We start from the raw sequence: 27,264 nt of genomic DNA on the forward strand, positions 1-27,264 counted from the left end.
ACCCTGCCCTCTTTTCTTGATCCTCCAATCACAGCTGTCGCTTACCTCGGACAAACTTGGTTTGTCCGAGGTAAGCGACAGTTGTGATTGGAGGATCAAGAAAAGAGGGCAGGGTTTGAGACAGGTCAATTATCACATGTCCTCCTCACAAAAGAATGATAGGATTCAGGTTGAAAATCTGTGAAAAGCCCCTTTAAGCAACCAAAAGCACATAGAAGTGATATGGTCTTCATGTAAACTAAACATTTGCTGTTGAATCACGTGAACGGCCAAGGAACAAAAGCTGTTTTGGAGAACTGTAAACAATGGTCATATAATTTTCTATATCATATAGTCATATAATCTCACAATGCTAGGATATCACAAAGTAACAACAAATTGTAAATATCATCATGATCGGACAAGGCATCGAGAAGTAGTGTGAGGATTCTAATGAAAGGTATTGGAGTTATCGTGTTCACGGAGGATCTGCTGCTGCAGAGGTGACGGCAGGAGTCAAGGTCCTTCTGGGCTATAATGAAGATCCTGAAGGGAGATATCACCTCTGGCCCGTTCACAGGAAAAACAACCAAAGACTTCTACCCTGTTGTTCTGAATAAATAAAGAGGTAAAGTAGTGCAGACTGAAGGTTAGCAACCGTTTACTTTAGTTTCAGGTATAGAGGAGACTCTTCATTGAATTTATTTATGTCAAAATAATTACCTCCGGCCTACTCGGCATGCTTTCAAAGACGATGATGATGAGAACCGTGTCTGCAGGTGTGAGCAAGACACTTAACCCCTAACTGCTATCAATGAGCAGGTTGGCACCTTGCATGTTTGCCTCCGCCGTCGGTGTGTGAATGTGTGAGTGAATGGGTAAAATGTGAGGAACTAAATTGTAAAGCGCTTTACCATTTACCAATACAGCTGTCTCCGCTGCCTTCCTCCCGAGCCACTGTTTGGTTTGAAACCAGAGAATAATGAGTCCATAAATATACACACATATACACAAACACACCTGGTAATGAGGAACCAGGCTAGTTGTGTGAAGTCAGGAGACGTCCTCATGTAGGTCTTGATGTGTGGCATGGCTTGACTGCGTCCTGTAGTTTCAGCCTGCCACCGGCTGGACGTTTACATGGATCAAGACAGACAGAAATTTATTATTTAATTAATCTGTTTAATCAAGCTTGGGCCGAGATTAAAAATCATAAAAAAATCTTCAAAATCTTTACCTTTCAGGAATGTTGCCAGATTAGAAACCATCTCATCTCCTTCATACACTATGCTTAACAACGCAGTCAGCCACCGGCAAAAGGAATGAGGACAAAACTACCAAAATGAAATAAATATTCCTACGCTGGGACACGGGCAGAGCTGGTAAAAACAGACCTTGCGGCGATGTGTGGCAAGATGTTACAAGCCAGAGCAGATGGTGTTGTCTAGACAAAGGCTGTGTGTGTGTGCGTGTGTGTGTGTGTGTGCGTGTGTGTTTGTGCGTGTGTGCGTGCGTGTGTGTTTGTGCGTGTGTGTGTGTTTGTGCGTGTGTGCGTGCGTGTGCATGTGTGTGTTTGTGTGTACATCCCACAGCCACGACTGCTCCCAGGTCTAATTAGCCTGACCCAGGGCAGGGGTGGCTGCTTAAACCACAATGTGACACATGTTAAAAGGGACCTATTGTGAAAATGACCTTTTCCTGTGAACTGTCCCGCAGCTCAGCCATGACAAGAACCCTCCCTCATGAAAGGTTGAACTTAATATGTTTCTGACAACATTTTTAACGACAGGAATGCTACTCACTGCTAGATGTACGAGAAAAGCACAGAAACAGCACATTGAAAACAGAACTGACAGAGAGGTTATTTCAAGATATATTTTAACTTGTTGAGAAGGACTCAAATATGTCCCCATTTTAGGCATTTTAGTCAATCGTGGTGACTTTCCTGGACTTTGTTTTTGTTGTGGTGACACATTTTCAGATACATGGGAACCAAAGGTGGCAGTGGTGAATCAGCAAAAAACAACTACCAAATGTTTTAGTGACAGTAAAAGAGAAGGGTGCCTTGAATTACTTGGGAACCCACATGGTCTATTCTATTCCACATGGTATGTATGTGATGAATAAACTCTTGAATCTTGAAACATGGTCCTCTAACATCAGAACAGCAAGATAATACAGTATTTATACAGTGTATATAATGACTGGTCTTACATGTGAGAAACAGACCTACTGGAAGTAGATAATACAGTATGTATAATGTGTATATAATGACTGGTCTTACATGTGAGAAACAGACCTACTGGAAGTAGATAATACAGTATGTATACAGTGTACAGAATGACTGGTCTTACATGTGAGAAACAGACCTACTGGAAGTATATAATACAGTATGTATACAGTGTACAGAATGACTGGTCTACATGTGAGAAACAGACCTACTGGAAGTAGATAATACAGTATGTATACAGTGTACAGAATGACTGGTCTACATGTGAGAAACAGACCTACTGGAAGTAGATAATACAGTATGTATACAGTGTGCAGAATGACTGGTCTTACATGTGAGAAACAGACCTACTGGAAGTATATAATACAGTATGTATACTGTGTATAGAATGACTGGTCTACATGTGAGAAACAGACCTAATGGAAGTAGATAATACAGTATGTATACAGTGTACAGAATGACTGGTCTACATGTGAGAAACAGACCTACTGGAAGTAGATAATACAGTATGTATACAGTGTACAGAATGACTGGTCTACATGTGAGAAACAGACCTAATGGAAGTATATAATACAGTATGTATACTGTGTATAGAATGACTGGTCTTACATGTGAGAAACAGACTTACTGGAAGTAGGAGTGGAGCCACAGCTGTTTCTGTGCCGTCTGGATGCTGTAAGGAAGAGAACCGCCCGCTGAATGGAGGCAACAGAAGAGTACAGTTAATGTTACTGGATGCAGATCACATCCTGGTGGCTTAATGCTGCGTTCGGAGGTGGAAAGTTGGAAATGCGTCTATGTTCTCCGAGCTACAAATTCAGAAAAACAGGGATGCTCATGCTAAACCTTTTGGAAAAAAAATGTCTTACAATTTGTCTTGCATGAACTACAACTCACAAAGACAGTTTAGAGTGATATACTTACAAATGTACTCTTAAAACAGCTAATAACATTAATGTGATGTGGGTAGCCATGTTGAAATTACTTCAAATGATGCTGAGGCTTGAACTGAGATCATACCAGAGTTTGCGAGTAGGATCTCCTGAGTTGAAAAGCCGTTCTATTTGACTGCTGCTGTGTATTGTACCAGCAGTGTGCTATTTATGGATGAATCATCATCAAGGGCTTGTTTGTCATCAGTACAGTCACCATCAGTTTTGTCATCAGTACAGTCAGCATCAGGTTTGTCATCAGTACAGTCAGCATCAGGTTTGTCATCAGTACAGTCAGCATCAGGTTTGTCATCAGTACAGTCACCATCAGGTTTGTCATCAGTACAGTCAGCATCAGGTTTGTCATCAGTACAGTCAGCATCAGGTTTGTCATCAGTACAGTCAGCATCAGGTTTGTCATCAGTACAGTCAGCATCAGGTTTGTCATCAGTACAGTCAGCATCAGGTTTGTCATCAGTACAGTCAGCATCAGGTTTGTCATCAGTACAGTCAGCATCAGGTTTGTCATCAGTACAGTCAGCATCAGGTTTATCATCAGTACAGTCAGCATCAGGTTTGTCATCAGTACAGTCACTGTAACTGAGGGGTACAATTCCCTGACTGTATTGAGAGTATGGTATTATTAAACCACTACTTAGTTATGTACTTTAATTACTGGCCATACAGTACACGGTATATATGGTGAACACCCACACAAGAATACAACAATGACACCTAAAGTTCTAGTGAGAGGGATTTATTATTATAGCAACGATAGGTTACAGAATGAGAATTATGAATGCGCTTATATGGCGAAGAACACTTAAGTAAGTCAAGAGCGTAAGTCCATGAGCATACGAATTACGATGGGTATAATTAATACCACCTGTAGCATAAGAATTATATAATGCACACTCGTAGTCAGCTGGAGATACTAAGGGGGTTCCCTCCGGTTGTAAGCCAGCAGGGGGGAGGAATGTTCGGATGCAAAAGTCTGGATCAACGAGGAATCAATAAGCTCCAGCTACGGGAGGCGGTACATATACTCCCCTCGATCGGCAGACAAAAGCAGCAGCTATAATCCAAGTATGCGCGACAGCATAGATGAAAGCCAGCCAGCCTCTTCCTAGAGACGGGCTCGAGTGATGCTCCTCACGGGTAGATCCCACACAGCAGTGGGGTAGACGGTTCTCTGCTCCAGCAGCCACAGTACCAAAAGCAATATAATCCAGCCGGAAAAGGCTCTGCATTCGCCGGTGTAGATTCTCCTGTGCACGGTACTTCACATTTAACTAGGTCGAACTTGACGTTATTTCACTAAGCTCTGACACTTTTACTGTCCTATTCGCACGCGGTTCTAAGTGCTCTATTTAGACGCAAGGTTGCTCACTTCACTTGGTCGTTGACTCGTGGTGAAGGCTTCAACTTGTTGGGTTAACTAACTGCTGTATCCACCTGCGACGTATTTATACGTAAGGTGAATAATCTAGTGCCAACCTCAGTTCTGTCTCGTATTACTGCGCAAACCTGGACATGTTGAGACAAGCCTTAGCGGTGGCTTTGAACTAGACATTGGGGGTATGGCCGTTGGCGCCTAGGGGGTCGCTGTCCAATAGGAGAACGAATATTATGGTCTGGCCTGTACCTAGGTAAAGGGATATTCCGTGTATATGTACAAAGAATATACGAGGGATATCAAACGATATACAAATATTATGCAAAGTATCTCAAGTAATAAATATATATATTCGGTTTAATCTGACCCTTTGTAACAGTCACCATCAGGTTTGTCATCAGTACAGTCAGCATCAGGTTTGTCATCAGTACAGTCAGCATCAGGTTTGTCATCAGTACAGTCAGCATCAGGTTTGTCATCAGTACAGTCAGCATCAGGTTTGTCATCAGTACAGTCAGCATCAGGTTTGTCATCAGTACAGTCAGCATCAGGTTTGTCATCAGTACAGTCAGCATCAGGTTTGTCATCAGTACAGTCAGCATCAGGTTTGTCATCAGTACAGTCAGCATCAGGTTTGTCATCAGTACAGTCAGCATCAGGTTTGTCATCAGTACAGTCAGCATCAGGTTTGTCATCAGTACAGTCAGCATCAGGTTTGTCATCAGTACAGTCAGCATCAGGTTTGTCATCAGTACAGTCAGCATCAGGTTTGTCATCAGTACAGTCAGCATCAGGTTTGTCATCAGTACAGTCACCATCAGGTTTGTCATCAGTAGTCAGCATCAGGTTTGTCATCAGTACAGTCAGCATCAGTGATTACAACAGTCGCAGCTCAGCAGCATAGAAACAGCAAGGTTATAAATGAGAACACCAGACAAACACGAATGATCCCAGATGATGTTGTTGGGCTGCCACTAAATCATAGGCTATAGAGTAATAATAATAAATAATAATAGATTGAATTTGTAATGCACTTTTTGTTCGCTGGGATCCCAAAGTGCTACACTACAGGGTTAAAACATAGTTAAAAAAAATAATTATAGTTATTAGTAAAACAAATAAAATAAAATACAGAATAAAAATAAGATAAAAATAGAACATAGTTAATTAAAAACATAGTATAAACAGACCATTTAAAAACAACAGCACAAGAAAATTAAAATAACAGTCAAAGGCCTTTTTGAACAGGTAGGTTTTCAGGCCCGCTTTAAAGTAAGCTTCACTTTCATCCTGTGGTAGCTGGGATATACTTATCTCTCTTATCTAAATGACCTATCATTAGCTGGTTCTAGTGTGAATATATCGGAATACTCGTAATATATTTACAAGAAGTGTAGTGTCCTACTTAAGTGAGTGAGTTGGCATCACCTTGTCAAAAACGGAGGACATGGAGCTATTTCCCAGTAGTGGCAACAGCAGCAGCAGTAACATTACAATAAGCTCTGTAGAATTATTGGAATGGTTTCTCAAAGTCATCCTTACGCAGTTGAAGTATAGATTTGATTAAGACACTGACAATATGACGAGATAAACTTTATTATGACCAGGTTGGAAATGGCATTGTCAGCAGTGATTGTATGTTTCAGAGCATTATTACTGCCCCTGGGAACTCCTGGGCATCGCCCTCAGCCCTTAATCAGAAGGAGGGAACTACATTGGCTGATGTGAAGACGTGAACGAGCCCTAAGGCACTGATGAGTTGATGAGCCACACCTTGCCGAAGACCCAGAGAGGGAGAGTTGTGAAATGCTGCTATTATGTCATGTCCCTGAATTATGAGCCTCGCTAGGGGGAAGGGTCCCCTTACCTCCCGGGGCACAACGGTCCACATAGACCCCAATCTGCAAAAGTGGGTTACAGCCTATTCTATTCCGTGGCCCTAGCTATCAACTTAAAAGGTGTGAGGCACAAGCAGCAGAGGACTTCTACCAGGCCAATAGAGCTCCATGATAGGATGGATACATTATTATTATTATTTTCTTTCAATAAATTTCTACTGCCACCAGAGACTTAGGACATGTAAAAACAGCAGCTGATGAGTTCCTGGCTCATAAATCTAATTTATTTTACAGTGCCCATATGGGACAACAACATTAGAACTGAATAAACGGCAGATATGATTGTTTGAAGATATTGCCAACCACCAGTTTTTTTTTATTCTTCTCATCAATCAATGCTGGTGCCCTACAGGAAACTATGGACTATAGAAAGCCAATATCAACGTTTTTTAAACGTTTCTATCATGAATCTATTTTCTTTATAGATTGTTTGTTTTCTTTATGTATGTAACTCCCATGGGACAACAAGTATGATTGTAATAAAGCCAACCGATGCCAGTTATTTTTTAAGCTAGAGGCCCTCACCTCTGGAACAGTCTGAGCCAATTTTTTTTTTTTTATTTTTTTTTTTTTTTATAAATGTCCATCTATTACCTTTTAAACTGTAGCCCTATTTTCAGAAATTCTGCCTAAAGGTACATGCCTAAGTAAATGGAAGATTGCTCTACTTCTACAAGGTCAATTTGCATGTTCTTGGTATCTAGGAACATCTAGGGACCTGGGGGTATGTATTTCCAGTGTCATAAATATTGTGTCTGTTACTAGGCTTGAGTAAATTGTAATACAAAAAAGGAGAATATAAATTATGATTTTATTTTGCATCTGTGCCGGTGAATAACACCATGAAAACATTGAGGTTCTTTTGATTGATCTTTTGAGGTTCTCACTGAGCTCATTCAGCACCTTCTTGAGATCAAGTGTACAAATAATCTAAGCAAATGAATAAAGGGAAGATGATTAAACAGAAGGATTTGTAGGTACAGTAATAAATTATAATACATTTTAATTATAAATTCATATTTGACCTTGAACTTGACCTTGACCTTATTATGGCCAAATCATACATCTATGGATAGGCAAGGCTCCTCTTTCCAATGGCAGTGTTAGATCTGGATTTAGTCATTTCCTCGCGGTTTTACGATAAGAGATATAATTATCATCTTTTTCGATAAATTCTTATTTTCGGTAAATCTTACAAACATCTGTCTCTTGGATACATTTGAAAAAAAACACACAACATTAATAAATCCTCTTAACATAACATGTGGGCCCTCTTGAGGACGATTTGCGACGCGCCACTTTGCCGACCTCTAGCGGCTCGGGTGTGCATATTTTTTTATTGATCTTTTCCCCCCTCCATTTTCCTCTGATTTTCTCCCATCCCAATGTTAGTCGTTATGCCAATTCCCAGTCCCTTCCTGGTCGCTGCGCACTTACCCCCCACAGTCGGTCTGGGAGAGTGGAGGCTATCACGTGCTTCCTCCGACACACGTCCAGCCAATCAACCGCTTCTTTTCACCTGGCAGCGCGGATTCTCATCGAGAGGGCGTAGCGTGTGGAAGGATCACACTATCCCACTCAGGTCCTATCCGCGCTTAGCAGGCGCCCCGACCGAACTGTAGGAGTCGCTGTTTACAACGACCCGGACCCACCCCGCCAGCTTCTCCCACCCTCTAATACAGCCAATTGTATCAGTGTGAACGGCCAGCCAAGCTGGTGACAACCCCGGAGCTGTGAGCTGGATTCGAACAGGCGAATCTAGCCGCTCCGGGGTTTGGTGACGAACGCAATCTCTGTTACGCCACCTGACCGCCCAGGGTGTGCATTTATTTTAATACAATATATAAATAGAATTAAAGCCCTATTTGTTGCCTGTCAATTGCAAACAAAATCCGTTCAGCGGTTCTCGAGTTACATGCCAGTATGTGAGGCGTGTGCCAAAGTACACATTACCACCCCGACTCCCGGGGCTCTAGCTCCGTCAATCATTTGGCGATCTCGAAAAATCTTGAACAGGGTTGTAGCCAATTAGTGCAGCTTTCCAATGATACCCCACACAGGGATCTAATACGGTGGCTATTGATCGATTTATGATAAAGAAAAGCAGGGTCCCCTTATAAGGTGACCTTACAGCTTAACAGGTTAAAAGGTACCTCAGAGATTCGTGTTGGTGACAGCTACATCCCCATTGACCATATTCACATGGCACCCATTTTGCTCTCATGTCATGCTCATGCCACATGGGGAGAGACTAGATGCCCTACTGTGGGGAATATACCCTTGCGGTCTGACTAAGACCAAGCACCCGGATACTTTTAATGCATGCATACTATAGTCATAAGGCCTAACAAAATTAATAGTTGGTTTCAGGTTGGTTGTCAGTTTGGCCATGGGTAGGTAGGGAATTTATTTAATTTTATTTTTTTATTTTATTCTTTCCCACGGCGACTATGGATAGGGAATTTCTTTATTTAATTAAAATGTTCACAACAACATGGATGCATGTACTCTGCCAGCATGTTTAATATCCATAATACTAAATGTTTGACTAAGATTTCTATGAAACTTTATTAAAAAAAAAAAGAAAAAAAAACGGATTTCTTTTTTTTTTATAATTTTTTCTAAAAACTCATAAAATATATTGGGTCGCACCTAAATCGGCAGGGTCGGTCGGCAACCTGAAACCAATATTAATTTTGTTAGGCCTAAACCCTCTTTGTGATTGTAACGTTACTAGAGCTAGCCACTAACATTCTAGTGAAATAGACCTATTAAAGGAGCTCCCGTCTTATACGGAGCTACTGAGCAGTTTTGATCCCGCAGCTAGACTGGCTGACGCGCCGTTATACTCCTGGTCTCATACCAAAACAGTCCTTGTCCCAATGACACAATGCAGGCAGCTTTACTTGGAAAATGATATTTATTTGCTTCACCGTGCAAACAGAATATCCTCACTTTTGTTCCTTAAACTGATTAAATAATAATGAATACAATATCTAATTGCCTACAAAAAATTTCGCCCTGTGGCGTGTTCGTGCGTGCGTGCGGTCAAAAACCATTGCCCTTTTCCGGGTCAAAACTCCTCCTCCTACAGGTGTACCTGACGCTTAAATAAAAGAAGCGCCACCCCCTGGTCACATAAATCTACTGCACATTAAATCCATTTTGGCCGTTACAAGACCCATTTGACTGTAGTTAGCAAAGCCAAGATACATAGCATGCTAGTCGCTAACGTTACCAGTTCTGATGCTGTGTTGTATCAAATGGAACATAAAATAATGTAAAATCACTGTAGCATTGTCCAGCTAACATCGTTAGCTTGTTAGCTTGCTAACTGCAGTCAAATGGGTCTATTTCACTAGCATGCTAGTGGCTAGGTAGATAGCTTGGCTTCAATCGTATGCTTCTTGTCCTGACCTGCTGATACTACAGTGAATTTGTTTTATTTTATGTTCCAACACAGCATCGGAACCGAGTGGTGGCTTGGCTTTGCTAGCTACAGTCAAATGGACCACAAGGCATTCTGGGTATGTTCCCCATAGTAGGGCATCTAGTCTCTCCTATGCAGCATGATGTGAGAGCAAAATGGCCACTGTGTAAATATGGTAAATACTGCAAAAAAATACATGAAATGAGCAAACAAGGAAACAATCTGTTGACGGTGTGCTTTTAGCATAATGAAACACACGTTACTCAAGCTACTCAGCAATACCACCTGAAACACATTGATTTATTCCTCATGCTGTGCTAAAAACTTAACCATCTCCTAAAGATAGAAATCAAAGAGAGAACCCTCCAATTGGTGTTCTATATTATGGTAACTTCCTGGAGTGATGTGATGCAATAATGACTTCACAGGTGTTCTGGATAACAACGGCCATCTGTTCTCACCTGGATATCCTTCCAGACTGGTCCGCACATCATCCACGGATGGATACACCTGGAAAAAACAAATTAATAAATAAACACATAAATGAATGATTGAATAGAGCACATCAACAAGCCAATGAGTGGACCTGGAAGAGGCTGTCAGCTAGTCAGATAGTCAGCTAGCCTGGGATGTTTTAAACCAGCTAGCTTCGGATGTTCTAAACCAGCTAGCTTGAGATGTTCTAAATCTAGCTTGAGATGTTCTAAACCAGCTAGCTTTGGATGTTATAAACCAGCTAGATTGAGGTATGCAGGTAGCAAAAGTGCAGTCATTCTGGCAGCCAGTTACTGGCTTCTGGGTAGCTAGCTACGTGAGAGGTGACGTTGTTAGGGATATAGGTAAGGATTCAGGGGGCACATTGCACTTCTAAATATTTAACACAGAAGTGTGGCCAAGCGCTTCTGTCTCCTACAGGCCATCTATTCTTCCAGTGTCACTATCTGTCCATGGGTGTCAATCAAAGTCAAATTCAAATAGTTTGTTTTTGTGGGGATATTGGCCGGACCCCACAAGCTATTTTAGGGGTTGGGGTTATGTCTCAGTTCAGTGTAGTTATTGTGCTTTTTGACTGAGGGTCATTGGGCAGGGCTGTACAGTGCGACATATATATTGCACGTGCTACAGCAACAGCGGTCTGTGCGATGAATGGATTTACTTCAGTAGCACTGGTGCGATAGGCATTCGGTTCATATTGATACTCTTATTTTTTAAATCCTGTCACAGGTCTCATTTCCGCCTAAGCGCAGTTCCAGTCATGATATATCTGGGCTCCGGCAGCTAGCAACAGTCAGGTTCATATGATACTCTTATTTTGAAAAAACCCATAGCAACTCCGTGATGTCATATCCACCCCAGACCGTGCTTCTGCCTTCTGCTCTCAGCCGAGCGGAGCGGAGCTGCACAGCAGACTGCGGCTATTTTGCGATCCGAAATAAGTCTGTGGTGTTTTTTTTCTCTCACAACGGGTCAAATGCATCTAACACGCTTTGCATCGTCGCCATTCCTTTATGCCCACATCGCCCGAAATGAACGTTACATTAGCATAAGCTAACAAGCTAATCCTGATCAGAGGCAGAGCCATAGAGAATTAGAGACAGTGTGGACTGGGGAAAGGTGTGTGTGTGTGTGTGTGTGTGTGTGTGTGTGTGTGTGTGTGTGTGTGTGTGTGTGTGTGTGTGTGGAGAGGAGTGGAAGTTTGAAGACAGACTAGACTACAATATGATGCGGGGGTGGTGAGTTGAAACAGTGTGAATGAATGAAAACTTTATTTAACAGATTGCAGAATGGGTACAATACAGTACGGCTCAATACACACAATTGTTAAGGGGATGCAGACCAGAGAAAGACTTTCGTCTTGTTTACATCAGGGTCCCCCATTGTGTGTGTGTGTGTGTGTGTGTGTCCCAACCGACCCCACTTCTATGTTTCAATAAATTATTTGCATTTAAAACTATTAACGCTGACTCATTCCTTCAGTCCACTCAAAATTATGCTAATATTCCTTATGTTGTTTGTGATATTAATTGAAAATAGCATATGAGAGTATTATAGTAATAATAACACATGGCGATATACTAAAAAGCTATTTATAATTTTTGGCTGGTAAAAAATCTGCCTTTTTTAAATCTACCAGCCAAATGGCTGGTAAGTCAAAAAGTTAAGTTTGTTCCCTGACTGCAACTAAATAACACAAATACAATAGGCACATTTGTGACTGTTACAAATATAACACGTTTTATACTTGTGCTACAAGATTTTGGCCAGTGCTACAAAACTATCAACCTCTGTAGCACCAGTGCTATGTGCAAAAAAAGTTAACGTACAGCCCTGCATTGTGGGGAGCCTAACCTGATATATTTCCTCCCATCACCTGTGATAAGGGGTCAGAAAGAACACAGAAGCAACATAGCAGATTGAAAATGAAATGTAGGTTTATCCCTTGAACTGAAACAAGCCAATAACCTCGAGACCAAGTTGTATGCAAACTATGTAAGCTACAGATGGCCTACCATTCTGCCACAAACAACCTGAGGACACATCTCCAAAATATGCACCCAAATGAGCATGGCCTGATGTCCGGAACTCGAGAGCAAGAGAGAGAGAGAGCAAGAGAGAGAGAGCAAGAGAGAGCAAGAGAGAGAGAGAGGGAGCAAGAGAGATAGGGAGAGAGAATGGAGATATGTCTCACTGCTGCATTTTCTTTTGCTCATTACTGACTTATGATTACAGATTATGACAAAAAGAAAATAAATTTGCTTTGTATACGTATGCCGCTGCTGAAATACAGTATAAAATTACCCTTTTCTCTCCGAAGTCTACTTTCAAATCCTCCAGCAGAGCTGTGGGCCCTTGGAGGGTAATGTTTTTTTTATTTAATTTTTTTGTAGCCAAGAGTAAAGACCATAACCCTGTCAAAACAGTAGTCAAATTGTACATTTAAATTTTTACCAATGTTTGATATGATTTACCGAAAATAAGAATTTATCGGAAAAATGCTAATTATATCTCTTTTTATTGTAAAGTTGCAAGGAAATGACTAAATCCAGATTTAACCCTGCCATTGGAAAGATGAGCCTTCCCTATCCATAGATGTATGATTTGGCCATAATAAGGTCAAGGTCAAGTTCAAGGTCAAATATGAATTTATAATTAAAATCGATTATCATTTATTACTGTATCGACAAATCATTCTGTTTAATCATCTTCCCTTTATTCATTTGCTTAGATTTTCTTTTACACTTGATCTCAAGAAGGTGCTGAATGAGCTCAGTGAGCGAGCTCGGTTTGGGCACAATTGTAACATGGTGTTATTCACTGGCACAGATGCAAAAATAAATCATAATTTATATTCTCCTTTTTTTCATTACAATTTACTCAAGCCTAGTAACAGACAATATTTCTGACACTGGAAATACATACTCCCAGGTCCCTAGATGTTCCTAGATACCAAGAACATGCAAATTGGCCTTGTAGAAGTGGAGCAATCTTCCATTTACTTAGGCATGCACCTTTAGGTGAGATTTCTGAAAATAGGGCTACAGCTTAACAGGTTAAAGCGTGGCCCATTGACTACAGGGATGGGGATAATAGCTGGCGCTGAATGAGTTAACGTTCAACGGCACTTTGCTCTCGTCTGTCGGCTGCATTTTTTACCGATCAACCAATACACCATTCAAAAGTTGTATTTGACGCCTTTCGATCACCACCACAACCTACTGTATTGCGTGCTTCGGAACTCAGGTTACAAGATGAAATATCCGGTGAGCGTCATTTGACAGGCCGTTCCGTCAAGTGAGCACATCCGACTGTAACCGGTCCTGAACTGACCAGTCACCACTGATGGCGAAAATGATTGACCACCGTTGTAGCCAAGGAGCGTCTCCTCCGAAAGCGATCCCAGACGGGCGGGTGAGAGTGGGGGAACGTGACGAAGAAGTCCTTTGTTTTGACTCGCATGTCTGAATGAATTGAAGTGGACGGTCATTTTGGATAATCACGCTGATTTATTGCGGTACACACAAAAACCTTCTAAAAAAAAAATTCCATGGGATTTTTATAAACTTTGGACTGTAAGACTTCAGGCTATGGAACCATTATGTTTTCCAGCTCCTACCTCTCATCTGGAATCCAAAAACAGGCATCTGGCAACAAGTCAACACAAAAGTAACCTCTGTTTCTCTATTACATTAGCACTCAATGTGATTTTCCCTTGTTGTGTAAGAAACTTCAGAATGTTATGTTTCAAAAGAGACCAGACCCATGCATGTGCTATAAGTATAAAGTATAATAAATAGAAAATTACTTTGGGTATGCAATCGTCAGGCGTTTTATGCAAAATGTGGGGTAAGCTTAAGTGGTTAAGGAGCTCACGATTCATCAGGAAATCCCCAAATGTCACACAATTCAGAAAAAGGTCTAAATGGAGAAATTGGCAGTTTTTTGTGATATTGTTAGACAGTGCGGCTTATAATTTCCCACGCTGTGTGAAAAAACTACAGTATTGTCGGAGGAGAGCTTTTTTGGTCTCAAGTGTCAGAGACGGAGACAGGCAGAAATTACAGCGCACACCAAATCCATTCCGAGACAACGGACATGGACCCAGTACTTTGTTGGCGATGTGAAAATATGCCGAGATACATTAATATCAAACATTAAATATCTTTGGAACAGTTTGATTTAAATAGTATCTGAATGGGGGGATTATCTTCTCTCCGTCAAAATCTTAAGTGTATCTCTCCGTCGCATAAAGGCTGGCTGGCAGTGTGCATAGATTAATGCATAGAATATGGCATAGATTAAGGCTCATAGATTATTGAAACTCTTAGATTTAAGATTATTGATGTCTAACAAATCTAATATAGATTTCCGCCCGCCGATCCTTTGTAGCGAACACCAGCGCGCTATTTTTAGTAAAATTTCAAAATGGATATACGGTATTTTTCCAAGGCATATAAACAAAGTAATTTAGAAGCTGCACCGGGCTGCCCCTGGGCATAACTACGGATCACCGGAGGCTATATGTTGCTTTATCTTGGCATACAAGGGCTTGCTCCTAAGAGGACATGATGAGAGTCCGAGTTCATCAAATCGTGGAAACTTTTTAGAGCTACTTACATTGTTTTCAAAGCATGATGAGATCGAAATGAGGAAAAACGTTCCCTTCATTGCTGTCAGCACCGCTACTTGTGATTCAAGTTGTGAGCGGTCTTTCTCAGCAATGAGGCACATCACATCCGAAACTGGCTAGGAACAACAATGCGCCAGGAGAGTCTGCTTCACATTGAAAGTGATCTCACAGACAAAGTTAAAGCAGAAAAGATCATTGATGCCAAGACGAAATGTCGCATTTGGCTGCATTAAGGCAATGACAATGGTCAAGACAATGGTTAAGACAAGACAATGGTTAATCTATTATTGGATGCCTTCATTTGAACACTTAATTTGCACTATATATTAAATGAGTGGGGCTCGCCTCGCATAGCCTAGTGGGTGTGTGTATTGACAAAAAAGGAAAAATGTTGAGCACTCCACGCGATATTGCCTACCCAAATGTTCATCTCACCCGCCGCCTATGATTACAGTGGAATGCTTGGTTCTGTATGAGCCCCCTGAGAATGTGCTTCATACAGTGAGAAAAAAGTTAAAAGAATAAAGTTCAAACACTATACAAAATATACAATATACAGACTAAAGTACAACCTAAAGTACAAAATGCAAACAATGAGGTACAAAATGCAAAGAAAATGCTAAATGAGGTATGGCTGTAGTGCAAATATTTTTATAATAAATGGACCATATGAAGTCAACATCAAACTTCATTTATTCTCTCTTATTTTTGCATTTAGCATTTTGTACATTTTGGTTGTGTATATTGTATATTTTGTATAGTGTTTGGTCTTTTACTTTTTTACTCTTTTATGGTATGATTAATCTTGTTAATACAGGTCAGATTTGTTTTAAGTTATTATAATATGAGCCAGCTCTATTTTGTACTTTATTTTAAATGATAATAAAATCTTGAATCTTGACTACTTTTCTATTTTCCTTTATCCTGTAGTTGGGCTATAAGATCTCACAATACAAGATATCTCTCTCTCACATCGTCACATCATAATAACAAAGCCACATGGCTGCTCTCAGGCCCAGTCCACACGATCACAGGTATTTTTGACACCGAGGTTTTCAAAAGAATAACCCTCCGTACACACGAGCTATCTATCAGTGAGCTGGATGCAATCCTACCTGGAGGGGAGAGAACAGATGGTGGAGGTAAACGGTACCCTATCCCCCCCCTCACAGTGAGCTGTGGTGTTCCACAAGGAAGCATACTAGGACCGCTACTGTTCCTAATTTATGCAAATGACATGTCGTCAGCTTGTGACTGCAACTTGTTCCTGTTTGCGGACGACTCAACCCTGCTGGTCTCTGACAAGAACAAGTTACAGGTTGAAAAAACCCTCAGCTCAGAACTAGGCAAAATCTGCATATGGCTCGCTGATAACAAACTATCATTACACATGGGCAAAACAGAGTCCATTCTCTTCAGTTCAAATAACAAACTCAGCAACCGACGGCTTCTCAGTTACAGTGGGTGACAATATTGTCACAAGGAAAGAAGAAATTACCTACCTGGGTTCCATCCTAAAAAAACACTCTCAAAGAACACCTACGGGAGACTGCAATTCGAAACTGGCCCCTGTAAATGTCCTAACACAACCCCCTCCAATGTACAGTAAATGACCAAGTATGGTTGTCAATATTCCAATGTACAGTTTTGCTTGTACAGTGTCCCCCACCCACCCACCCCTCCTACCCAACCCCCCCCCCCCCCCCCCCACCCACCTCCAATGTACAGTCCCCCCCACCCCCCCAACACCTACCCAACCTCCTCCAATGTACAGTTTCTACGTCAAATGTATATACTCTCTTTTCTGGACTCTTTTCGTATCACAAACAGTACTGTATATGCAAATCTGGTATGTCATAAATGTATATATGTAGCAGTACTGTCTATCTGTATGTCATATATGTTATGATGAATTGAAAATGGGGGACCCTGATGTAAACAAGACGAAAGTCTTTCTCTGGTCTGCATCCCCTTAACTATTGCATGTATTGAGCTGTACTGTACTGTACCCATTCTGCAATCTGTTAAAGTTTTCAATCAATCAATCAAACGAGTGGTTTAAAAAAATAACCACGTACTCACGGAACTGTAAAATCCGCTACCGAGTGATGTAATATACATGTAGTACTAGGGCTGTCTTAAATACTTCGAAGCTTCGTTCGATGGCACGAGCTTCGAACATAAAAGAAAAAATCAAAGTTGTAAAAAAATTAAAATAAAAAAGGTTTCCCCTCAAATCTTGCGCCTCCATTCCAATTAAACGAAAGTAAGCGGCGCCTTCCCGCCTCCATTCCAAACTCGGCATATGGCTAGCTGATAACAAACTATCATTACACATGGGCAAAACAGAGTCCATTCTCTTCGGTTCAAATAACAAACTCAGCAAGACCGACGGCTTCTCAGTTACAGTGGGTGACAATATTGTCACAAGGAAAGAAGAAATTACCTACCTGGGTTCCATCCTAGAGGCAAATCTTTCCTGTGACAAAATGGCATCCAATGTAATAAAAAAAGTCAACCAACGAACTCGATTCCTGTACCGGATCTCCTCACTGGTAAACAAGAATACCCTGAAGACTCTGGCAGGAGCACTCATTCAAGGGTACTACGACTATGCTTGCACCTCATGGTACCAAAGCACCTCAAAGGCGCTAAGACGCCTCAAATCTTGCGCCTCCATTCCAATGAAACGAAAGTAAGCGGCGCCTTCCCGCCTCCATTCCAATGAAACGAAAGTAAGCGGCGTCTCGACTCCACCTCTCTACAACAAGCATGTGGAGATTATCTGTGTTGAAAACAACAAGGACATGTGCAGCAGACATGTCGACGAAGAAGTCATCAGACGTGTGGTTACACTTTAAAATATGCAAAGACAATGCCCAAAAAGCAGAGTGCCAGATATGCCAGAAGAAAATGGCATATCACAACTCTACAACAACTTTGTCAAATCACCTAAAAAACGTAAGTATCGTTGTACACGGCGGCGACGCCACACAAAACATTAATAAGGCTATGCCTATGCTGCTATGACTAATGTGTTACCAAGTTGGCTAATTTAATTGTAATCATCTGCTTTTGTAGGTGCATTGTCTGATATAATTATAAATTATAAATTAAATATAATATCAAATTAACCTCCCCAAACTTTCAGAGGATGACGCTAAACAGTTAGAAACACCTATCACACTAGAGGAACTCAGGAAGGCCATATCCGAAATGCAAAGTGGTAGGGCTCCAGGAAGAGACGGTATCCCACCAGAAATGTACCTCTCATGCTGGGACATAATTGGACCCCTATTACTTAATATGATTTTATACTCAGTCAAGGAGGGGAACTTCCATAAGAACGACAATATTGCACTCATAACAGTCCTCCTTAAAAAAGACAAAGACCCCACCGAGTGCGGTAGTTATAGACCCTTAAGCCTCCTCGGAACCGATATCAAACTGTACTCTAAGGTATTAGCCATCAGACTTCAAAAGCATATGACATCTTTAGTTCATCCGGATCAAACTGGCTTCATAAGAAACCGCTTGATCACTGATAACATAAGACGATTACTACACGTACTAGATGCCAGCAAGGACGACACCACACCTAAGGCGATGCTGTCCCTGGATGCAATGAAAGCTTTTGATAGGTTGGAATGGTCGTATCTATGGGCAGTATTAGAAAGGATGGGGTTAGGAAAAGGATTCATTGCATTGATATGATTAAAGTATTATACAAAGACCCATCGGCCATGATTACAACAGGTATAATCACCTCCGAAATCTTTACGGTATCACGCTCTTCTAGACAGAGTTGCCCTCTTAGTCCTGGACTATTCGATTTATCATTAGAACCTTTAGCACAATATATAAGACAATCCCAATTCATAGAACCAATCGTAATCAAGGGCACACAACACAAAATTTGTTTATATGCGGACGACGTAATACTGTTCATGCAAAACCCTAACACCGCAATGCCTCATCTTCTCAAGTTGATTGATGACTTTGGCGACCTATCGGGATTTAAGATAAATTGGCCAAAGTCGGCTTTCCTTCCACTTAACGCCCCTGCAAAAAACATACGCCTTCCAGGAGAAATACCAATGGTTAAACACTTTAGATGTTTGGGAGTTGAAGTATTCCCTACCATAAGCCAAACGGTGAAGCACAATTACATAGAAATCCAAAATAAAATAAAATACGACTTTGACAGGTGGTCAAAACTTAAAAACTCAGTACAGGCACGGGTTTCAATAGTTAAGATGGATGTCTTACCTAGAATCAACTTCATCAGCTCAATGCTACCGTTACCCCCTCCAGATGGTTACTGGAAAAAATTACACTCTTCCGAATACAAATTTATTTGGAATAACAAACCACCACGTATAAAAAGATCCACCGCACAGAGAAACAAAGCCGACGGAGGTATGGCATTTCCAGATTTTTTCCACTATTTTAAGGCGTACACTTTAAGACCACTGACAACCTGGTTTGATCCCCAAGCATCAGTATCCTGGAGAAATTTAGAAGTAAATATAGTAGCACCACATAGACTGCAGGACATAGTATACACCAAATTATCAATTAAGCAATGTGAACTGAAATTTGGCCCCATTATTACTCATGCGATCCGGATATGGCGTGAAACACAACCCACATAAATGGCATAATCATACTCCCTTATTCAATAACAATGCACTCCTTATTGGAAAACGACCTATAAGATTCCCTAGATGGGAAAAGCAGGGCATACACACATTAGGAGATGTTTTCAACAAACAGGGATTTTGTAGTTATGAGGAAATACACAAAAAATGTAATCTCACCAGTTCCACATATTACTTTTACGCACAGTTATTGTTATGTTTGAAGGCTCACGGTGTTCCATTAAGGATACCAATTGTACACCACAGATACCACAAATTCTTCTATGAAAGAGAGACATCAAGAGGTTTTGTTTCAGATTTTTATCATCAATTACTAACGTCCTCGTATGAAATCCTCCACCTAGAGTCTGGAGGAGGGATATACCAGACCTGGAAATAGATTTTGATTGGCACGAAGCCTGCGCAAATGTTCGACTTGCATCAAGGAACCCAGACCATCAACAAATCAATCTTAACTATATTCATAGGACATACTTGACTCCTATAAGACTGAACAGAATGGGTCTTAAACAAGACTCCAAATGCTCCTTATGTACAAATGGGGACGAGGGGACATTTATGCACATGTACTGGGACTGCCCACCAGTTAAGATATTCTGGAAAGAAGTGACCCAGCAATTATCAAATCTCTTAACTCTGAATATACCTGTACACCCCTCTGTATTACTGCTGAATGATGTTTTTGAGTGTGCAGTACCTATACAGCTAAAGAGATTGGTTTTGTCTGGTATCACAGCGGCTAAAAAGCTGATAGCATCACGATGGTTTCAACCGGAAAAAATGTGCCGGAAGGTCTAGATTCTTACATATCTCGAAGTGATTTATCTAGAAATATCTACAGCAAGAATTTTGGGTCTCAATGAATCCAAAATGACAATGTGGTTAGAAGTGGTGGAGAGAATAAAAGCTAGCATATAATGGTAGTGCCTGGTTAGGAGCGAACGATAATGGATGGATTATCCAATGGGGGGTCCGGGGGGGGGGGAGTGAGCGAGAGCATATGTGTGTAGGGTATTAGATAGCAGGTATTAGGGGTATATCTTGTATAAGACATTTATCTAAATGGTGATTTCATTGGATGTGCACTGTTTTTTTTTTTTTTTTTTTTATATATCTTTTTTCCCCTCCATTTTCCTCCGATTTTCTCCCATCCCAATGTTAGTCGTTATGCCAATTCCCAATCCCCTTCCTGGTCGCTGCGCACTTACCCCCCACAGTCAGATCATCTGGGAGAGTGGAGGCTATCACGTGCTTCCTCCGACACACGTCCAGCCAATCAACCGCTTCTTTTCACCTGGCAGCGCGGATATTCTCCGAGAGGGCGTAGCGTGTGGAAGGATCACACTATCCCACTCAGGTCCCATCCGCGCGTAGCAGGTGCCCCGACCGAACTGTAGGAGTCGCTGTTTACAACGACCCGGACCCACCCCGCCAGCTTCTCCCACCCTCTAATACAGCCAATTGTATTAGTGTGAACGGCCAGCCAAGCTGGTGAAAACCCCGGAGCTGTGAGCTGGATTCGAACTGTTCGAATCCAGCTCACAGCTCCGGGGTTGGTGACGAACGCAATCTCCGCTACGCCACCTAACCGCTTTGGATGTGCACTGTTAATTAATGCTTGTATATCAAATTTTATGTTGTCATGTTTGTTTATGTGTTTGTTTAAAAAATAATAAAAAAATAAAATACAAATAAAATATAATATAATTGTTTGCTTGATAGACGAAGGTTGCAACATAATTATGTAATGTCATGTCGTTGGCTGTGAGAGCAGCCCCACTGCACCCAGGCAGCGCAGCAGAGTGAAACCTTGTTGGCTGCGTCACAGTCACGAAAGGGGCTACTTAATTAATTAATCCAATCCACTTTATTTATAGAGCACATTTAAAAACAACAAAGTTTACCAGTGCTGTACAAGTCCCACAACATAAGATAATTTTTTTTTTATATTATAATAATTATATTTTTCGAAGCTTCGAATTAAAATCGAAGCTTCGATTGCCAAAAAAAGCTTCGAAGGTCAGCCCTATGTAGTACAATGCCAAAGCAATAGGTGGTGATGTAGTTCAAACATGAAGGCCATTTCAACCAATCAGAAGGGTTGAACGCGCCACTACGTTATCATTGCGCTACACGGGGGAGCATTCATTATTTGTTTGCAGCAAGAACAAAGTGCAATAAACAAAAAAGGATACATTCACTGTGTGTTCTGCCTCATTTGTTGATGAAATAAAACCAACATCAACACAATCTACCACGAAGAGCGGAGAGTTTAGTCTCACAAAAAGATCGCTGATTTTGTTAGCTTGCTGCCGGCAAACGGCACGGCAGCCCAAAGGCATGGACCAGCAGATTCCAGATCAGCACTCAGAGACAGCTTTTTCCCCCAAGCAGTTAGACTCATGAACACTAGATTATTATAGAGTTTTAAACGCTCAACAACTTTCTGACTTGCATTGTGGGGTTCATCTGACGAGAGGTTGGGAAACACTATAGTAAGACAAGGAGTGGACCATATCAAGTGTATGGAAGGAACGTACCAAGTGCATGGGGGGGTCTGGGCGGAGGGAGGATTTCCCCAGTGTGCTCAGGGTGCGCTGAAACTCCCCTTTCAGCCATTTGGTCTTGTCCAGCCCCATGGAGCCGATGCTGGAGAACTGACCAATGATGGGCCAGCTTTCCTCACCGGGAATGGGACGTGTGTTCTCATACAACAGCTGGGGAAATGAGGAGAGGAGAGGAGAGGAGAGGAGAGGAGAGGAGAGGAGAGGAGAGGAGAGGAGAGGAGAGGAGAGGAGAGGAGAGGAGAGGAGAGGAGAGGAGAGGAGAGGAGAGGAGAGGAGAGGAGATGAGATGAGATGAGATGAGATGAGATGAGATGAGATGAGATGAGATGAGATGAGATGAGATGAGATGAGATGAGATGAGATGAGATGAGATGAGATGAGATGAGATGAGATGAGATGAGATGAGATGAGATGAGATGAGATGAGATGAGATGAGATGAGATGAGATGAGATGAGATATGAGATGAGATGAGATGAGATGAGATGAGATATGAGATGAGATGAGATGAAAGAGGAGATGAGATGAGAGAGGAGAGGAGAGCAGAGGAGAGCAGAGCAGAGGAGAGCAGAGGAGAGGAGAGCAGAGGTCGATGATCCAGTTCCAGCAATCGGCATGTAAAAGGTGGGTCACTGTCTGAAACTAGGGGGAATGAGGGGAGAGAGAAGAAGTTGTTACCTTCCGCAACCTCAGGTGACCCCAGCGGTCCATGTCAGAGCCTGTATACCTCCCCGGCGTGGAGCCAATCAGATAGACTCTTGAGGACACACGCAGAGGAAGATTTAGACATCATGTTCCCCACAGAACCATCTGGTCAGGTTTTTATTATCAATTCAGGTTTTTATTATCAATTACTAACGTCCTCGTATGAAACCCTTCAACTAGACACTGTCTGGAGGAGGGATATTCCAGACCTGGAAAGCGACTTTGATTGGCAAGAAGCATGGGCAAATGTCCGTCTTACATCAAGGAACCCGGACCATCAACAAATCAATCTTAACTATATTCACAGGACATACTTGACTCCTATAAGACTGAACAGAATGGGCCTGAAACAGGACTCAAAATGCTCCCAATGTACAAATGGAGACGAAGGGACATTTATGCACATGTATTGGGACTGCCCACCAGTTAAGGCATTCTGGAAAGATGTGACCCATCAATTATCAAAACTCGTATCTTGGAATATACCAGTACACCCCTCTGTATTGCTTTTAAATGATGTTTTTGAGTTTGCAGTAAATCCACAGCTAAAGAGATTGGTCTTATCGGGTATCACAGTAGCTAAAAAACTGATCGCATCACGCTGGTTTCAACCGGAAAAAATGTGCCGGAAAGTTTGGTCTCTTACATATCTCGATGTGATATATCAAGAAATATCTACAGGAAGAATTCTGGGTTTCAACGAATCCAAAATGTCAATGTGGGTAGAAGTGGTGGAGAGAATAAAAGCTAGCTTATAATGGTAGTGTCTGGTTAGGAGTGAGGGATAATGGAGGTACTATCCAAGGAGGGGTCCGGGAGGGGGGGGTTCGAGCTGGAGCATATGTGTGTAGGGTTTTAGATAATAGGTATTAGGGGTATGTCCTATATAAGCATTTGTATAATTGTTAATTTCGCTGGATATACACTGTATACGGTTAAAATATTATTATAGACTTTTTTTTTGTCTTGTTTCTGTACTTGCATGTAATTTTAACCACCTTGACTGTTAGTTTCATTATGCATTATGTGTTGAGTGCTGACTTTTAATAATTTTTGTTTTGCAAAAAAAAAAAAAAACATCTGGATCATGGTTATCCAGACATTGCGAGATGTGTGTGTGTGTGTGTGTGTGCGCGTGTGTGTATGTGTGTGCTTGTCTGCATGTGTGTGTGTGTGTGCGTGTGTGTATGTGTGAGACTCAGTTTAACCATTACAACTAACCCTAACACATAAACAAACCTTTTATAGCTGCACAAGTCATGATAAACTAATATTTTGTTGGCAAAAAAATAAAAGCCAATTCCATGTTTCACAATTACAACTTATTATCCTATAAAGCCAAACTAAGGTTGTATAACTGTATTCAATCTTACCAGTTATAATGTAACACTGTAGGGGAAATTGACTGTACTGTATATACTGCCACCTAGGCTCCGATTTATTCTGTAATGAGGTTACTGATCCCTGTTTTTTCTAGATGCTGTGTGTTTGTGGGTGTGTCTAATCCTCACCTGGTCTCCGACAGGTCGTGCTCTCTGATCCTCTGGATCCAGTCACTGAGTTCGGGTGCGCGGTACGATGCCAGGTACTGCAGGAGGTCCCTCTTGAAGAAGGTGGGCGACTCCCCGTCGCTCTCTGGGCTGCTTTCAGGTAACCGTGGATACAGTGGGCTCATCCACATTCTGCGGTGGAGGGCGGGATGCAGACATGAATCAATACACCCCCCATGACGACTCTTCCTTACATCAAAACGTTCCTTACACATCCCAACCTGTGCAACGTTTTGTGTAGTTTCAAATGTATGTCAAATTCTCATTCCGATTGGGCTCAGCGATTCAAGACCTGCCCGATATGAACCTGTGTGGTTCCCGGCCTGAATGTGATCCCCAACCTGCACTATACTTTGTGAGCCAGAACCTGATCATCAAACATGAGTCATTACTAACCAGCCACCTTCTCCACAGTGATTGCCTCCCTCCCACACACACTTCCATGAGCTGATTACTGGCTCAAGACACATGCCTGTGCTCTACAACACTAGTACAACACTACTTACTGCTAATCATATTCATATTCATAAATGAGTTTCATGAGTTTAAAACCCCATATCTGTGTCAATATCTAATCAACTTTGTAAAATGCGGTGGGAGATGCATTCCTTAGGGAAGTAGATCAGACTACTTCCTGAAGCTCTCTTAGCATGTTTACAAACAGGAAACCCCTCTGTTCCGCCTATTCCAAATGAAGTCTTCAGTTCACCGTGCCTGGAGCTTTGCCAAGAACCAGAAACTTTATAAAAAAACAAAATATGACCTTGATGGATGCTTTAGTGACCGGTGATATAAATAGGTACGTGTCCTGTGTCTCTGAAGCAATACAATCCCTAAGGATTCAGTAAACTGACTATTGCTATTTTTTCCATTTCATTATATCCAATGACATATTTAATTTCAACAAAGCTACTAACTTGGTAGTGGTAGATAAACTCACGTGGATGCTGTATTCATTCATGTTGATGACCCAATGACGCATTACCGTCATATCCACCATCCACTGAAATATCCAAAATATAACCCATCGTCCACCATCCACTGTCTGTACATCTTGCAAAGGTTTTGTATCTCTGATACTTGGTTGCCTTTAGGAAGGAACTGTGGACTACTGATAGTTTAAATATGCACCGATAGTGCATTTAAATATTTACAAGCTTAGATATAGTAGATTGTAGGGATGTAACGGATTGTAGTTCATCTGTGATCCGTATGGCTTGCCCCCCGCGGTTCGGCATGCATATGAACCATAGATTAATTGCAAAATGTAACCATTATAGTGGGCTATATTACATGATATTCTCCAGAATCGTTTAAGTCTGCGGATTACAGATAGTTTTGTCTATAACAAAGATTGATTAATCAACGTCTGTCTGCAAGAATTGCACACTGTACGGTACGGCATATGCAAGGGTCAATACATTTAACGTTATGTCTGAATAACGGTCCGTTACCAGCAGGAGAGTTCTAGAAAGGGAAAAGCCACTCATTATCCCCACAGTATTGACACAAACAACCTCTGCAATCAAAGCTTTAATGCATGTTATTACTATGCAGCCCAATGCAGTAGTTTGTTATTTCAGTGGATAACGTTGAGCCACAACGTTAATATTTCCTCTCATAGTCACTTCAGCAACAAGGTAATTTCCAAACAGACAGGTGGCAGAATTGTCAAAGAATTATCCAACACGTCCACTATACACTACTAGGTCTACACAGAGGGATGAACCTCTAGAGCAAAGTTACCAGACCTCTCAAACTTTCATTACACCGGAGTGAGAAAAAAAAGGTCCTTCAGAATTCTGAGAGCCATAAGTAATTAACAAATAGGCCTAATTGATAATAATGTATATGTTCCTTATGCTTTCTGCTAATACATTGAAAACCTTGGTAAATTTCAGAGATAGATAGATAGATGATAGATGGATAGATAGGATAGATACTGTAGATCAGGGGTAGGCAACCCTAGGCACGCGTGCCTGCATAGGCACGCGGGGGCATTTTCATAGGCACAGGGGGCAGCATTAAATATTTTGCTTTGAAATATTATAGTGAAATATTTTGCACTGTTGTCGCATTTATCTTGTTGAAATCCTCCAACAGGTTCTTTTTACTACCACATATTTAATTGAGACCCTTTATTTGTTTATTATTTCAATTTAGCTGGAAATACATTGCTACATCATTCATTAACATTTGCAGAGCCTTATAACAAAAACATTATTACGGTCACCAGGATTAATCAACAAATTTTATTATTTATTTTTCTATTTCATTGAACATTGCACATGTTAAAAGCCATTTTTTTTACTCAAAATGTGAGTATTACCAAGTCAACTTGTGTTCTTAACACAATATTGCTATCTGTCCATTCTCATTGTCACTTGAGTGCATAAACCGTGCCTTCATAATGGCTTAAAGAAAATAAAAATCCATCGGTTGGTTGTCATTTTATAGCGTCGTGAATATAAGGTATAACGCACTTTTCGTCTAGGCTTTTCTGCAGGAAGCTAGTTCTGTATCGTTAGTGGCTTAGCTTGGCATCGCTACTGCACTATCTCGCGTACGTGCACGCGTACTGAATAAACCACAAATGTACCTCTAATACCAGTATTAGTCTGACCACACCCCTCATCAGCTTACCTTCATAAGCAGGTGTGTGGTCACCTGCTCTCCTCCTTCTCGCTTTCACCACAAGGAAGAGGTGCCTCGGTAGATCCCCACACTTGACACCATGATGGAAGAAATTGGATTAGGAACAGCTTGGGAAACAAGGATACGTTGACATCA

The 27,264-nt window shown here is 41.3% G+C and overlaps 1 protein-coding gene across 1 annotated transcript in view; it reads right to left on the minus strand.

Moving 5' to 3' along the window:
- The window catches only part of tdp1 (tyrosyl-DNA phosphodiesterase 1), a 118,841-nt gene that overhangs the window by 31,945 nt on the left and 59,632 nt on the right, over positions 1 to 27,264 (minus strand). The window contains exons 8-13 of the mRNA XM_084337398.1: positions 24,436 to 24,606; positions 22,898 to 22,976; positions 22,195 to 22,371; positions 10,327 to 10,375; positions 2,838 to 2,904; positions 1,000 to 1,107 (exon numbers count right to left, since the gene is read on the minus strand). Of these exons, the coding sequence (XP_084193524.1) occupies positions 1,000 to 1,107; positions 2,838 to 2,904; positions 10,327 to 10,375; positions 22,195 to 22,371; positions 22,898 to 22,976; positions 24,436 to 24,606 (651 nt within the window). The remainder of the gene's footprint in view (positions 1 to 999; positions 1,108 to 2,837; positions 2,905 to 10,326; positions 10,376 to 22,194; positions 22,372 to 22,897; positions 22,977 to 24,435; positions 24,607 to 27,264) is intronic.

The sequence above is a fragment of the Notolepis coatsorum genome, assembly GCF_963971535.1.
Source record: "Notolepis coatsorum genome assembly, chromosome: 20".
NCBI classification, from domain to species: Eukaryota; Metazoa; Chordata; class Actinopteri; order Aulopiformes; family Paralepididae; genus Notolepis; species Notolepis coatsorum.